The sequence below is a fragment of the Carya illinoinensis genome, chromosome 9, assembly GCF_018687715.1.
Source record: "Carya illinoinensis cultivar Pawnee chromosome 9, C.illinoinensisPawnee_v1, whole genome shotgun sequence".
Classification (NCBI taxonomy): Eukaryota; Viridiplantae; Streptophyta; class Magnoliopsida; order Fagales; family Juglandaceae; genus Carya; species Carya illinoinensis.
The window spans coordinates 22390895-22405845 of record NC_056760.1 but is presented as its reverse complement, the minus strand read 5'-3'; the positions used below and the strand labels follow the sequence as shown (position 1 = coordinate 22405845).

The 14951-nt window shown below is 36.8% G+C and overlaps 1 protein-coding gene and 1 long non-coding RNA gene across 3 annotated transcripts; both read left to right on the top strand.

The window, feature by feature from the left end:
* Positions 1 to 2200: 2200 nt before the first annotated feature.
* LOC122276924 (probable aspartyl protease At4g16563) lies at positions 2201 to 3661 on the top strand. The gene has a single exon (XM_043086813.1). The coding sequence runs from the start codon at positions 2201 to 2203 to the stop codon at positions 3659 to 3661; it is 1461 nt and encodes a 486-aa protein (XP_042942747.1).
* Positions 3662 to 11481: 7820 nt separating this feature from the next.
* On the top strand, positions 11482 to 14097 carry LOC122275571. Of its 2 annotated transcripts, XR_006228598.1 has the most exons (3): positions 11501 to 11616; positions 11722 to 11935; positions 12121 to 14097. It is a non-coding gene; the product is annotated as an uncharacterized LOC122275571 (long non-coding RNA). The 2 variants fall into 2 exon arrangements; XR_006228597.1 differs by having other exon boundaries at positions 11482 to 11616; positions 11722 to 14097.
* Positions 14098 to 14951: the final 854 nt, after the last annotated feature.

Genomic DNA, 14951 nt, shown 5'->3' with positions numbered 1-14951 from the left:
AAGCACTCTTTGGAGAAGGCGATATCTTTTGCTAGAATGTTCCCTTCAAAATCTTGGATGCAGATTAGATTTTTATTGAAAGACCATGATCTACCCTATATAATTTTTATTTTTTTTTAGTTTTATCATACTCATGTTGAAATTCTAGTAAAAATCCGTTGTCACCAATTGCTTTGACTTGAACCCAGCCATGTATTCTCCACACTTTTGCCATAGTTGCAATGATTGCTTCCCTATTTATTAAATTGTTAGCAATCACCATTGCAAGAGGACAATTTTTCCCTTTTGATATTGATTCCTTTAGTACCATTGTTGGTAGTACCAGTTCTTGTCTCTCTTGGTCAGTGAGGCTAAACCCTCCCCACAGTTTTTCTAACTCCTCTAGCATCCTGACACCTCTTTAGACTTGTGTCCAAGAGACAAATTCTTACCTAAATAAAGAAAAACCTCACCCTTCAGAGAAGTAGATGACTCTAAAATATGTCGTCAATTTTTCCTTATAATGAAAGGCATAATATATACATATACATAAAGACAAATACATGTACACATTTAGTCAACATATAAATCCGCCCAATCAACATATAAATCTGTCCCCAAGCCAAATTTTTGTCTCCGGCCACACTAGGGCTCCATCTGCCCCCTTTAATCTGCTTCTGGTTAATCAAACTTGTGACACAATGTTGTTACATTTTTATCTTTGAAGGTTGTTTTTTGAGAAATTAAAGAAGTTCAAGACTGATCAAGGTTTTAATCACGAGATCGTTGTTTGTGATCTTCCTTTATAGCATCAATATATACAAAGTGACTAACGTGAGTCAATATCAAAATAGAAGGGTAAAAATAACAAATCACATATTGGCCATTAGGTTGAAATGTGTGGTGTAAGATTTCTTTGTAGTATTTCTCTATATATAAAGCCCACTTATACTTAATAAATAGCTAATGTGGGATTTAACGACAATTATAACTACCGTCATAACCTATCCACTGATCTACGTGGGTTATATTTATATCCCTTGGTAATGAGTTCCTACCGAGTAATTAAAGGAAAATTAATTCTCTCAATTTGATCATGACCAATATAAATTACTTGCACTCAAGAGGATTCGAGTGATCTTAAACCTAAAAGAAGCATACCACAAAGACTTATAAAGACCTTGATTAAAACTCTAATTTTTTATGCAGCTCATATTAATAATATTGGAGAGGTGTCTCACATATAAATACATATATATATATATATATATTCATCACTAGGTCAGGTGCACGTACAAAACACGTTTGCCTAGTTGAGTTAAACAGGTTTTTTACAAAAATAATATGGTTTTTTTTATTAAATAAAAACTTGATTAATGAGTAATTTAATCCATAGAGACAAAAAAGTAAACTTTAGCAAATATCTTTGGATAATGATTACATATTTAGATACATTAAAAAACAAAAAGATTAGTTCAAAATTAAAATTAAGATACATTAGAATAGCATAGACAAATAAGAATAGCATCATTGCCACCACAATAAATACTACCACTACACTTAAAGAACGCATAAAATTTGAAATTTTTTGGGATGTTGGACGATAAATTCAAATCATGTGTTTTGATATAATTTTTTTTTCATCTCAATATATTTGAATAGATTTTGTTCAGATATGTGTGCTTTTCTCTATAGAGTTTTTTTTTTCATTTTGTACTTATTGTTCTTTATTGTCCTTTTCTTCTATAGATCTGAACATTTATTCTCATATGAAGATTTGAGTTTTAGGAAAATGCATGAAAGGGTGGATTTGAGGGGAGTAGGTATAGAGGTAGACATTAGAGAGTGTAAGAGAGGTTCGAGATGAGAGAAGAGAGGGAATTGGGAATGAGAGAGTAAGAGAGAGAGGGGTAAAAAAAGATAATTGTATCCCTAAAACAATAAAGTAACAGATTTAATGGACTTAATGGAAAAATAGGAAACATTACTATAGCAGTTAAATAGTAATAGATTTAACGGACTTAACGGAAAAATAATAAAAGTTATTATAGTGGTTAAATAGTCAATTATTATAATAGAATAAATATATAAGAAGGAATTTGATTTCGGCTTGTTAACTTCAATGTTAGATCTCGATACTTTTAGGTTCTATAAATACCTCTCACTAAGAACGCCTACTGATCTCAACATACACCAAGAAATGAAATTGAAACTAGCCACGATGGCCACAATATCACCGTTCACAACTGCCAGCTTTATCATATTCCTTCTACTCATACCAATAATGTTGAATATCGGCCAAACTCAAGCCAAACAGCAGAGAAACCCTAATTCAGTATTGGTCCTTGGTATGACTCGCTCTAGGACCTCCCTTCCTTCTCCAAAAGCCTCCTATAGGAACTCAGCAAAGAGACCATCGGAAGTCCCAGACATGATGGAACCGCTCAGGGAGGTTAGAGATGGGTACTTAATATCTCTTAATTTGGGGACACCTGGACAAATCATTCAAGTATACGTGGATACGGGGAGTGACCTTACCTGGGTTCCTTGTGGGAATCTAACATTCGATTGCATCGATTGTGATGACTACAGGAACGATAAGTTGACAGCCAATTTCTCTCCCACCTTTTCTTCTTCATCAGCTAGGGATCTTTGTGGCAGCTCCTTCTGCGTCAATGTCCATAGCTCAGATAGTTATTTTGATACTTGCACTATGGCTGGATGCTCGTTGCTTACCCTTCTCAAAGCCACGTGCCCCAGACCGTGCCCTTCATTTGCTTATGCCTATGGTGCAGGCGCGGTTGTCACTGGGACACTTACTAGGGATACACTTAGGGTTCATGGAACTAATAAGCCTAGTTCTGTCACTAGAGAAACCCCAAAGTTTTGTTTTGGGTGCGTTGGTTCTACATATAGAGAACCTATTGGCATTGCAGGGTTTGGTAGGGGTGCACTTTCCCTTCCTTCACAACTAGGGTTCCTGCAAAAGGGCTTCTCCCACTGCTTCTTAGCCTTTAAATTTGCAAATAACCCTAATATATCAAGCCCATTAGTTGTGGGAGATGCTGCTATTTCTTCTAAAGACTACTTACAATTCACCCCAATGTTGAAGAACCCCATGTATCCAAACTACTACTATATTGGTCTAGAGGCCATATCTGTAGGCAATGTCAGTGCAATCAAAGTGCCATTGAACTTAAGGGATTTTGATTTGCAAGGTAATGGGGCCATGTTGATAGATTCGGGAACCACTTATACTCACCTTCCGGAGCCATTGTACTCACAACTTCTTTCAGTTCTGCAATCAGCAATATCTTATACTAGAGCCATGGATATGGAGATGAGGACAGGTTTTGATCTTTGTTATAGAGTTCCATGTACGCATAATAACATTATGGACGATCTCCTTCCTACTATAACTTTCCATTTCATAAAAAACACGAGCCTTGTTTTACCTCAAGGAAATCACTTCTATGCCATGGGAGCCCCGAGTAACTCGACGGTGGTGAAATGCCTATTGTTCCGAAGTATGGATGATGGTGATTACGGGCCGGCTGGGGTATTTGGGAGCTTCCAACAGCAAAACGTGGAGGTTGTTTATGACTTAATGAAAGAGAGAGTTGGCTTTCAACCTAGGGACTGTGCTTCGTATGCAGCTGCTCAAGGACTTCATAAAATATAATCGGCCAGTATTGGGACGGAGATATTAGTGGACATTAATGCTTGCAGTTTTCAAGATTACTTAATAATGATTTCCTGTTTTCTGTAGTACTTTGCTTTCTTTACTTGGTTGAATTTAGCATATAGTTTTGCTGTTGTATGGCTCTTTGTGTTGATCAAGAGAAAAATAATTAAGGTTGATGCAGTACGCATTCTCATCTTTTGAACTTTCGGCCAGAAGCTGTATTTTTTAAAACTACTATTCGGTCAAATGAGTTGGTTCCTGGGGGCGGGGGGGCGGCGCCGGCCCGGCAAGCTTATTCCTGGGAGGCACCATGATAATATAATAAACGATAAGACAGGCCAAAACTTTCAATAATATTGTACGCGACTCTGAGCTGGTTCAAGCCCACTAACATATGAGTAAAGCTTGTGAGCGGCCCGTAGTTGACCTGTACCACTGGTTAAAGGGAAAAAAAAAATTATTTAGTAATTAAGAAAATAATTTTAAAGGTATGGGTACATTTTTTTATTTTTTAAAAATATTTAAATATATTAAAAAGAAAATTTCCGAGGGGCGCGCCCAGCTTTACCGCTGGGCAGCATAGACCATAGTAGCGTTGCCCCCATAAACATATTTGCACCCAGCAAGGGTTCCATTCTTGATCGATCTCTCACAACTCACAAGAAAATCAAACGATTTTGTGTCTTTCTTTTTCTTTCTCATAAATAAGGAACTGAACTGCACGTATACCCGGACTGCCACTACGACAAATGTGACCTCTTTTGTGGGGTATAAAGCTGCGCACGTATGATGTGACAAACCCGGTCTGGGCTTCCGCTACGAAAACCCTCCCTTTCTCACGTACGAAAATCTGATTTCTCATTTCCTCCTCCACTCAGTTGATTTCTCTCTCTCTCTCTCTCTCTCTCTCTCTCTCTCTCATCCTCCCGGAAGCTAAACTATCGGAAAACTCGGATCTTAGCCGGCGAATAAGAAAATTTGAAAAATTGTTTCTAGACTTTTGTTTGGTTGCTAAGAAAAAGTGAGAGCACGGTTTTGAGAAACACTTCTATGAGGCTTTTGTTTCTTTGGTTGCTAAGAAATACTAAAAGAAACAGAAACAAATGCCAACGCTGAAACTAAATGATCGGCAAACTCGGATCTTTGCCTGCGACCAAGAAAATTTGAGAAAATGTCTGTAGACTTTTGTTTGGTTACTGAGAAAAATGGAGAGAAACAGTAAAGTACACGATTTTGAGAAACAATTCTTAATAGGGGTGGTTTGGTACGGTTTTGTATAAATTTTGAAATCAATCAGATGTAAAATCGGTTTTGTATTTTTTTTTTTTTTTTTAAGATTAAGTCATATGTCTAATAGGGATTCATTCTCACTTTTATTAAAAAAAAAAAAAAAACCTTGATCTATGGTGTAGAAATATAAAAAAACATAAATTCTAAATCTGAAAACCTCATGAATGAAAAACCCCAACATTCTAACAAACCATCCCTCAGAACCAAAATCAAAATTAACATCTAGAAAAGTGAATGTCAATTTTATCCATACCAATAATATTCTAAATAAGGCCATATATGAAAGTATAATTACCAAACTCTGAATTGACCATTCGCATCCCTTACTTAACTAGAAAGTTCGCTGTCATGTTTGCTTCAAGAACTGATTTCGGATTAGCTATTGTTTTAAATCGGTGCTTTCAATTTATCAGTTTCGTTCCGATTCAATCTAATTTTTCGATTTTAATTAAATGTTAATATAATTATATATATTATATATAAAAGTTATATATATATAATATTTTATATAATATTAAAAATTAATTTATATATATATATATATTTTATAAACCGATGTGGTCTCAACTAGTCGAATGCGGAAAAGATAAGAACTGATTAAAGATTGGATTTAATCGGTTTTTAAAATATAGGAATCAATTTCAAATCAGACAGATTTAAAATCGAACCAACCAATCCGGTTCAGTTTGGACCCATTTTCCAGTTTTCAGTCGAAACTTTCACTTCATACTTTTAAAGTAGACTTTTGTTTGTTTGGTTGCTGAAAAAAATTAAGAAAAATATAAACAAATTCAGAGGAAATAGTTTTAGATAAAATATGAAAATTGAATAAAATATTATTAAAATATTATTTTTTTTAAAATTATTTAATTTTTAATTTTAAAAATATTAAATTATTTATTATATTTTATATAAAAATTTAAAAAAATTATAATTACAAGAATTTACCCATTATCTGTGACGACGACCAAGATTTCATTCAGATCTGCTAACCTGCGCAAATCACAGTTTGCCTGATTGTGGCAACGCTGGTACGAAAGACTTTTGTCTGTTTGCCTGTCCATTTTGTAAAAAAATAAGAATAAAAATAAATAAAAAAAATCCTGCTGGCAAATCGGTACGTGCAGTGGGGATACAGACTTACTATTGCAGAAAATATTTTGCCAAAAAGTCTGTTCTCCTGAAATCACGAAGTTGGTCGCAAATAATACTTATATCGGCAGCTCTATTACTTATAAATACAAACAAAGATTCTCACAAATAAATGGTTCTAATTGTTCATCTTGTTACCGAGAAAATCATTATTTATTACCACCCTGATTTTCTCCGGCACCTATTCATGCGGGCTTATTTTTATTTTTTTCTTTTTTCTAATCAAGCTTGCATATATAATAATTAAGTTACAAAGCTTAAAGAGGATCTTTTTCACTATCAATAAATAACAAGTATCTAGACAGTAAATCAGAGGTATACAGCCAAAGACAGAGTTAGTTACAGCCCATTATACCACCGCATGCGCATATTGATTTGCAGATCGATAAATTTTTGCAAAGATCTAACTCCTAAAAGGAATTGATAATAGTTTTATGTCTTCAATGATGGGTTCAATTTGCCAGAGAATATTGATTCTTGTACTATCTAGAGAGTCTATTACCAACTACGAGTCCCCTTCCATAATTGTCATTTCTTATTTCCTTTGGAAGGCCATTTTCAATGTTAGTAGAACTGATTTTGCTTCTGTTACTAGAGGATTAGACAAGAGGATCTTTTCCGTCTGAATTTCTAAACTTTTTTCGTGATGATCTCTATAAACTGCAGATGCCACAAAGAAAGAATCTCTAACTATTGCATCAAAAGAAAAGCTCGAAAGAATCTCTAACTACTGCATCAAAAGAAAAGCTCTTATGGTTGATTGGGGGCACTTCCAAATTGTAATTTGTGTTTGCTTTTTGATTGACCACACTTCCTTGTATTCCTGGTAAGTTCTGTTCGGTTGAATTTTTGCTGTTTCAAGAGAGAATGGAGTGTGGTTGTGGAGTATATCATTTCTTTGTCTTCATATGAAGTCCAACATTATAACCACAAACAACTAAAAGTGATGTTCATCTTCTTCTCTCAGTCCTAATTCTTTACTCAGAGAAATGATGATTTTTATCCAGTCCACCATTATTTGAATTGGTAGAATTTCTAGCTTGAGTGGCCATGAGCTTTGATACCACAGAATTCTAACAATGGGGCATTTTATAAAGCGATGGAGAGGTGTTTCTTCTTCTTGATTGCAAAGGAGACACTCTTCTGATGGTATTGCTGAGATGATTTCTTTAATTCTTGATCTTGTGGGTAAGAGATGTTCCAAATAATCTTCCAGATCTGTAGTTTATGTCGGTCATAGATTTTCAGTTTCCATATATTCTTGAAAATATTCAGATTGGGTATTTGCTGATCATTCTCCTGATTGTTGATGATTAGATGATAGGCTGTTTTGACTGAAAATTCTCCTGATATACTTGGTGCCCAGATTGCTTTGTCATGGCTTTTTGAGTGAGAAGGTAATGGTATTTTTTGTACTTCTATTATGCTTTCTTCATCAAATAACTTTTGCATTTTTTGAATGTTCCATGATCTAGGGACCTCTGTGATGATGTCAGAGACCTTTAGTTGTGAGTGGGCTTCTTCCATTCCACATATTGGTATTGGCTTAAAATTGCACATAGTTTGAATTCATGGTTCTGACCATATGTTGATTGATCTTCCATTGTGGATATGGTAGCACCTTCATTTTTTAATTGTATCTCTTGTTTACAGTATTCCTTTTCATAGTCCCGAGTCCGCCTGTTTTGGGTTTATTTACCAAAAACCTGCATTCTTGAGATATTTTGCTGATAGAGTTTCATACTAGAGCTTATTTTGTTCTTTACTCATTTCCCATCCCCTTTTTGCTAATAGCGCTTGATTCATGTTTCCCATTTGCATGAGACCAAGTCCTCTCAAAGCTTTTGGTATGCATATTGATTTCCAAGATTTAAGGGTTAAATTGTGACTTTTGTCTTTTGAGAATCCCCACCAAAAATTCTTGAAGCTTGTATCAAATGGCTTGCATACAGATTTTTGTAACTTAAAAGAGGACATGAAATAGGATGGAATGGTACTTGCAACTGATCTTATCAACATTGTTTGCCTGCTTGAGAGAGGAGTTTTGTTTTCCATCCTTCTAGTTTCTTTTCCACCTTAGTGAGCAGTTCTTGGTAGTCTTCCTTTTTTTTTTCTGCTAAATGAAGTGGGTAGACCCAGGTATTTCATTTTTGCTGAGGATGATTTGTATGGAATCCATTTTTTAATTGTTGTATTGACCTCTTGAGTGGTATTTCTTGTAACAAAGATGGAGGATTTTTGCATGTTAACTTTTTTGCTTGACCATTGCTGATATTTGTTTAAACTCTCTATTATAGTTCTTGCATTCCTCTCTGTTACTTTTGCAAATATGATTGTGTCATCTGCATACAGTAGGTGAGAGACTATAGGGATGTTCTTGCTGATTTTGGCTTCCTCCATTATTCCTTGCGCTTTAGCCTTTAATAGAATCCTTGATAGCGGTTCCATCACTAAGATAAATAAAAAAGGTGAGATTGGGTCACTTTGCCTTAGTTCTCTCTGTGCATTGAAAAATCCTCTAGGTGAGCCATTTATGAGAATTGAGAAAGTTGCTGTCGTGACACATTCTATAACCAGGTTGATCCATATTTTACTATATCCCAGCTGCTTCATTATCATAAAAAGAAATTCCCATTCCACTTGGTCAAATGCATTTTCCATGTCTAGCTTTATTGCCATTGAACCTTTCTTTCCCATTTGTTTTTTGAGATGATGGAATAGCTCATATGCGATGATTGTGTTCTCTTTTATGTTGCGTCCAGGAACAAAAGCTGTTTGCAGAGGAGAGATGATTTTGCCCAAAGTGGTTTTGAACCGATTTGCCATTATCTTCGTGATGATTTTGTATACTACATTTGTAAGGCTAATGGGACGATATTGGCTCAGGTTGCTTGGGCTTTGGGTTTTTGGGATTTGGGCAATATTGGTGTGGTTGATCTGTTTTAGCAACTTTCCATTTCTGAAGAAGTTTTGAACTGCGTTGATCACATCGTCTTTGATGATACTCCAATAGGGTTTGAAGAAAAGTGTTGTCATTCCATCTAGCCCTGGTTCTTTATGGCTTGGGATTTGTCGCAATGCCCCAAATATTTCATCTTCTTTGGTATTGCTTGCAAAGTTTCATTCTCTTGAGCAATTATTTGCCTCTCAAACAAGTAGTCCAGGGTGCTAGGGAAATTGGGATTTGATGAGGAATAAAGAGATCTAAAATGAGATATGAAAAATGATTCGATAATGTTGGGGTCCGCAGACCAAATACCTGGACTCAGCTTGATTGAATCTATGAAATTTTTACACCTTCGTATTTTTGTTGAGAGGTGGAAATATCTTGTGTTGAGATCTGTTGAATTGAGCCAAGTTACTCTTGATTTTTGCTTCCATAGTATCTCTTCATTTTCTCTTTGTTTTTGAAGATCTTGCTACACTTGTTTCTCTTTCTCTTGATTATATTCATCAACCGGATTGCTTTGTATTTCCATCAATTCAGTTTCTAGCCTTTGAATGTTATTTTGAATTCTTCCATAGTGAGTTTGATTTCAAAGATTAAGTGCATCCTTTGTTGCTCTTATTTTCCTGTATAGAATGTAAGCCATATTTCCCTGTATTCTACTGCTCCAAGCTTCTCTAACAATATTCTGACTGAGCAGTACCCGAGTCCAAAAAGCTTCAAATTTGAAAGAGGAAGCTTTATGAATGTCAGTAACTGTGTTTAACAAGAGTGGGTGATAGTCCGATGCTGAAGAAGACAGATGTTGTAGCATGGTGTCAGGGAAAAAGAGTCTCCATTCTTGATTAGCTATCGCTCTATCCAATCTCTCTCTGATTAAAGCGGGCCCTTGTCTGTTGTTGGACCAAGTGAACTATGGCCCCATGAAGCCTATATCAATTAGTCCATGTCTATTCATTAATTTTTTCAATCCATTTCCTGAATTAATTGAAAAAGGACGTCCTCCATACTTCTCACTTTGATTTATTATATCATTAAAGTCACCTATACATATCCATGGTCCTTGAAAAGTTTGGTGCACTTGGTCCAAATGGTTCCAGAATGTTGCTTTTTGATTCCAATGTGCAGGGGCATAAACAAAAGTTATTAACCAAGGTTGATCAGGTGGATTTGAGTAAACCAAAGCTAAAATAGCATTTATATTCACATTAACAGGTTCAATATCTACACCCGGTCTCCACAAAAGTAGTAGTCCCCTCTTTTACAAGAAACTGAAAATTTCACAAAAGGGTGGAAACCTAAGCTATGTATAATAGGGAGGGTGTGGTCTTCCACCACCAAGGTTTTGGACAAAAAGACTACATCCGGATTATATTTTCTAATATTTGCCCTTAAATTTTGAATTACTTTGGGTTGGACAAGACCCCTACAATTCCACGCCATGATCCTCATTTCTATAGGGGAGACCCCTTGCAGCTGGCCTCCTGAGCTTGTTTGGATGATCTGGGATTGGATGAGTTCTCTCTTGTGTATGGGGTCCTTCGATTCCTTCCCTTTGCTTTCTCCTTTCCGTATTTACCAGCCTGCATATCTAGTGAAGTGTGGGCCAATGATGCTTCTTCCATGATTTGGTCACTATCCATCATTTGTCTATTTATATGCTCCTCTCTTCACTGATGACTCTTGGCGTTATTTTGTTGGCTGGGTTTTTTCTTCAGTGCTTTGTTCATGAGGTCTTTTCTTGGTAGAGCTTGTTCCTGCTGGTTGCCTCTAAGTTTGGCTTCCTTTTATCTTCACTGATCAATCATAAGTCATCCCTTCAGTTAGATTCTTTTTAACTACATCACTTTCAAGTAATATGATAGTATCTTGGAGATCAGATTGGCATAAGGGTGACAGCTCACTTGTGATCATTTTGCATTTCATTGAGTTCACAAGGTTTTGTATGCATGCATGGGTGCTGTGTGAGGAGCTTCCTTCATGGCGTGATGGCTTCATTGAAATGGGAGGGGGAAGTGTGAAAGACAGTGGGGTGAAATTGACAGTTAAAGTGACTGGTACTTTTGGTTCTGGAGGGAGTGTGTCTGTGTCTAAATCTTGTGATTTTTTATTGAGATTGATTTGTGGGTTGAGAACAAATAGGTGTATTGTGCCCAGAGAGGAGAGTTTTGGGTTTGAGGGGGGGCCTTTTAATTCTTGAATTTCCAGTGTGTGGGCATGCTTGGTGAAGAGAGCCGGGCTTGTAGCTATCTGTGATGAGGCCTATTGGCTTAAAACAAAGGGCCTAGCTGGGCCCATTGAAGTGGTTTCTTTGTTTATGAATGACTGGGTCCAATTTTTATTTTCTTCTATAACAGGTGATTCCATCATGTTTGTTGGGTTGGGGAAAGAAAGGGGCTCACCTTTGTGGGCTAATTGGAGACTTGAAATTGCTGCGAGCCCCATTCTTTTCCTTTGTGCTTCAAATTCTTTCATTGCCATATACATCTTCCGCCACTGTATCTTCCATGGAGTGAATTTCTTTGTAGCCGCATATTTCCTTGACGTGTAGCTATGTTGAGAAGTAATTGGCGACGCTTTCTCTGTGGCTTTGCTTTCTCTGTGGCTTTGCTTTCAGTAGTTAGATTCAAAGATTTACTTCCTTCTAATTTTAGCTGATTTTCTGCAGAGTGAGAGGCAACACAGTGTTTCCCTTTAAGTCGGTTGGTGTAGCAATTAAAGAGGGTGGTACACTATAGTTGTATAGTGGCAATGATCTGCGAGACCGGATTTCTTGGTTCGGATTGTCTTGTGTCGGTACTAGATTTGGGAAGAACTGATGTAGTTCTAGCATTGGGGCTTCAATCTCTTCATCATTTTGGCTTGTATGTTCTCCAAGGCTTGTAAGTTCTCCAATGTGTTGGTGTCCCAAATATTTATCTGTTATGTTTCTTATTATTATTATTATTATTGTTATTGGTATTATTGTTTGTCCAATATTTATTGCTATATATTCAATGTCAATTCATATGCAGCATACGGTTTTTGTGATTTTCTCTTTGTTCTACTAGGGTTTTTGTGATGCTAGGTTTTCCAGTTGTTGCACCCTATGTGCGGCTGCATGGTAGCCCCTAAAAGAGGAGATGGGCAGTAGTCCTTCGCAGACCTTGTCGCTGTAGTGCCTCAGTCAATCCCGAAAGCTGAATTAGCGCCTCGTGCTCCCAAGGTTTTGGACGGGGAGATATACTTCCAGTTCTCCAATGATAAAATCAACCAATCAACAGCCCATTTCTGATTTTCAATAGTCCTTAAATTATTACGGCAGCACCCCTCCCTAGACACCATTCACGCCTTCATTCACAGCCGCTGAAGACTGTCCTTGACTCTAGTTGTCTCGGCCATGAGGCATCCACTTAATGTGTTCTTGCATTTTGCTTCCAAACTTGATATTGTTAAAGCTCTACAAAGAGAAAATTGTGATGATAACGGCATCCCCTACCATGCTTTCCATTGGACACCTGATTTTCTAGAGGATACAAAGCCTTCCCATGTTCCTGTGTGGATTTCCTTGCCAGGTTTGCCTCTCAACTATTATCAAGAAGCTTTTTTGACAATTTTTATAGACCCTATAGGACGATTTATTCGTCAAGACAATCCAACTCAATGTGCTACTCGGACCGACTATGCTAGATTATGTATGGAAGTGGATGCTGCTAAGGAACCTCTTTCGTATTTTTGGATTGGTCCCCCAGGTTTGGACACTAGCCAAAGGCAAGAAAATATTTATAAGACTTTACCTGCATATTGCTATAAATGCAGGATGCAAGGTCATAATACTAAAACTTGCAAGGCCAAAAAGACCTAAAGAAACAGAAGCAATGGGTGAAAATAAAGTGCAATCTGATGGTGGTATCAATATTGAGGTTGCAGAAGGCGACTCTGAAAGAAATGATGCTGAGAAAAAAAATAGTATCCTCCGATGGAAATATAGTTTTGGATATTGCTTGCTCGTTGTCTCGAGTGCAAGTCGAAAAAGTGGCCAATGAATTAAATCCTGAAGTGGAAATCAGTGATATTTTTTGAGAAACAGAATTGCTTATGGCTAATACCAAGACTCGTGTTGGTATCGTGAAACTTGCATATAAATTTAATGAGATGCCAACAGAAAAATCATCTAAGTTGCTTCTAGAGATTGCAGGACAATCTGACATGCCGGATGGTAATCTGGAGATTTATTCTAATATTTCTGACTAGGAAATTGACCACCACAATATGTCCACTGCAGGTCAAGAAAACTGAATTAGTGAGGATACTTGAAGCTTACAGGATGATGAATTTTTGTTAGAGGATTGTACCTTGGAACTGGAACATGATTTATTACCTGAGACTCTCCCCCAGGAAAAAGAGTATCATATGGATTCAGAGGATGCAGTGACAAAGAAAAAAATATAATAAGAAATTTGTGAAGATCAGGAGCTCTGCTTGGGTTGTAGCCCGAGTCCCTTCTTCTTCTCAATGAGTGGACCTATTTGTGAATGGAATATCAGGTGTCTTGGTACGTCCCGGGTTAGATTAAAAAATTTGAGTGCTAAACTTACACCAAAGGTTATGGCTTTGTTTGAACCATTTCAAGAGTTTTCGAGAGCACATGAGTTGATGAGATCCTTGCATATGACTCAAGCCATTTCTAACGAGGATGTTGGTGGTAAAATCTAGATTTTTTGGAATGATTCGATTAATATTCATATTGTTCGTCAATGTATTCAATTCATAATGCTTCAAATAAATAAGGGAGGTTCCCAGTTCTTCTGCACTTTTGTGTATGCAAAGTGTAATATGTATGATCAGCAAAGTTTGTGGTCAGAGCTCAATTCTTATTCTATGGGTATGAATCCGTGTTTATTTTTTAGGGATTTTAATATGGGTACTAAAGGAAATGCTTTTACTTGGTGTAATGGACAATCAGGCTTGGCCCATTCTTGGGCAAAACTTGATCGTGCTTTGATGGATTCTACTTTGATGGCCAGGATTCCTAATGCAATTTGTTCACATCTTTCAAGGTCCACTTTTGATCACTCTCCTTTATTTATTGAATTTATCTCTGACCCTTTTATTTATGGCCTGGCTCTATTTCGCTTTCAACAAATATGGACTGATTATTTGGAAGTTTTGGAGGGCATTAGAAAAGTGTGGTTTGAACAGGTTCTTGAGAAAGGGCTTTACAAAATGGCTGCGAAGCTCAAAAAAATTGAATTGATGTTGAGAGATTGGAACAAATAGGTTTTTGGTATTACTATTGAGAAGATTGATAGGCTATAAAAGGATGTTGAGACTCTTGAAAATACACTCCAATTGGCCTGGGACGATCAAATAGATCGGGATCTTACTAGGTCCATTGACGGGTTGAATTCTTGGAGATGTAGAGAAGACATTAGATTGGCTCAAATGGCAAAAGTTAAATGGAAGGTTGAGGTGGATTGTAATTCTAAATTTTTTCATGCATGCCTTGCTAATAAAAGATGCAATAGAGTGATGAAAATGAGACTTGTTAATGGGTCCACTCTTGATTTGCCGAAACAAATTCACCAAGAGGCTGTAGATTTCTTTTCAAATCTTTTACAAAGGGACCAGATTAAAGAATTGTAGGATCTCTCTCAATTAATTTCTCCTGTGGTTTCGAAGGAGGAGTCTACTCGTTTATGCTCTATCCCAACCATGGAGGAATTTTTTAATGCCATCTATTCCATTCTGAATAACAGTGCTCCGAGGCTAGACGGACTTGGTTCAGGTTTTTTGTGACGCCCCCAAATCCCCACGCACAGACACGGGGAAATCGAGACGTCCGGATGATGACATCACGGGTCACCACCCTATCGACGTGTACCAAGTGTGTGTGTAAGCAACGAATGTGCACGAGAA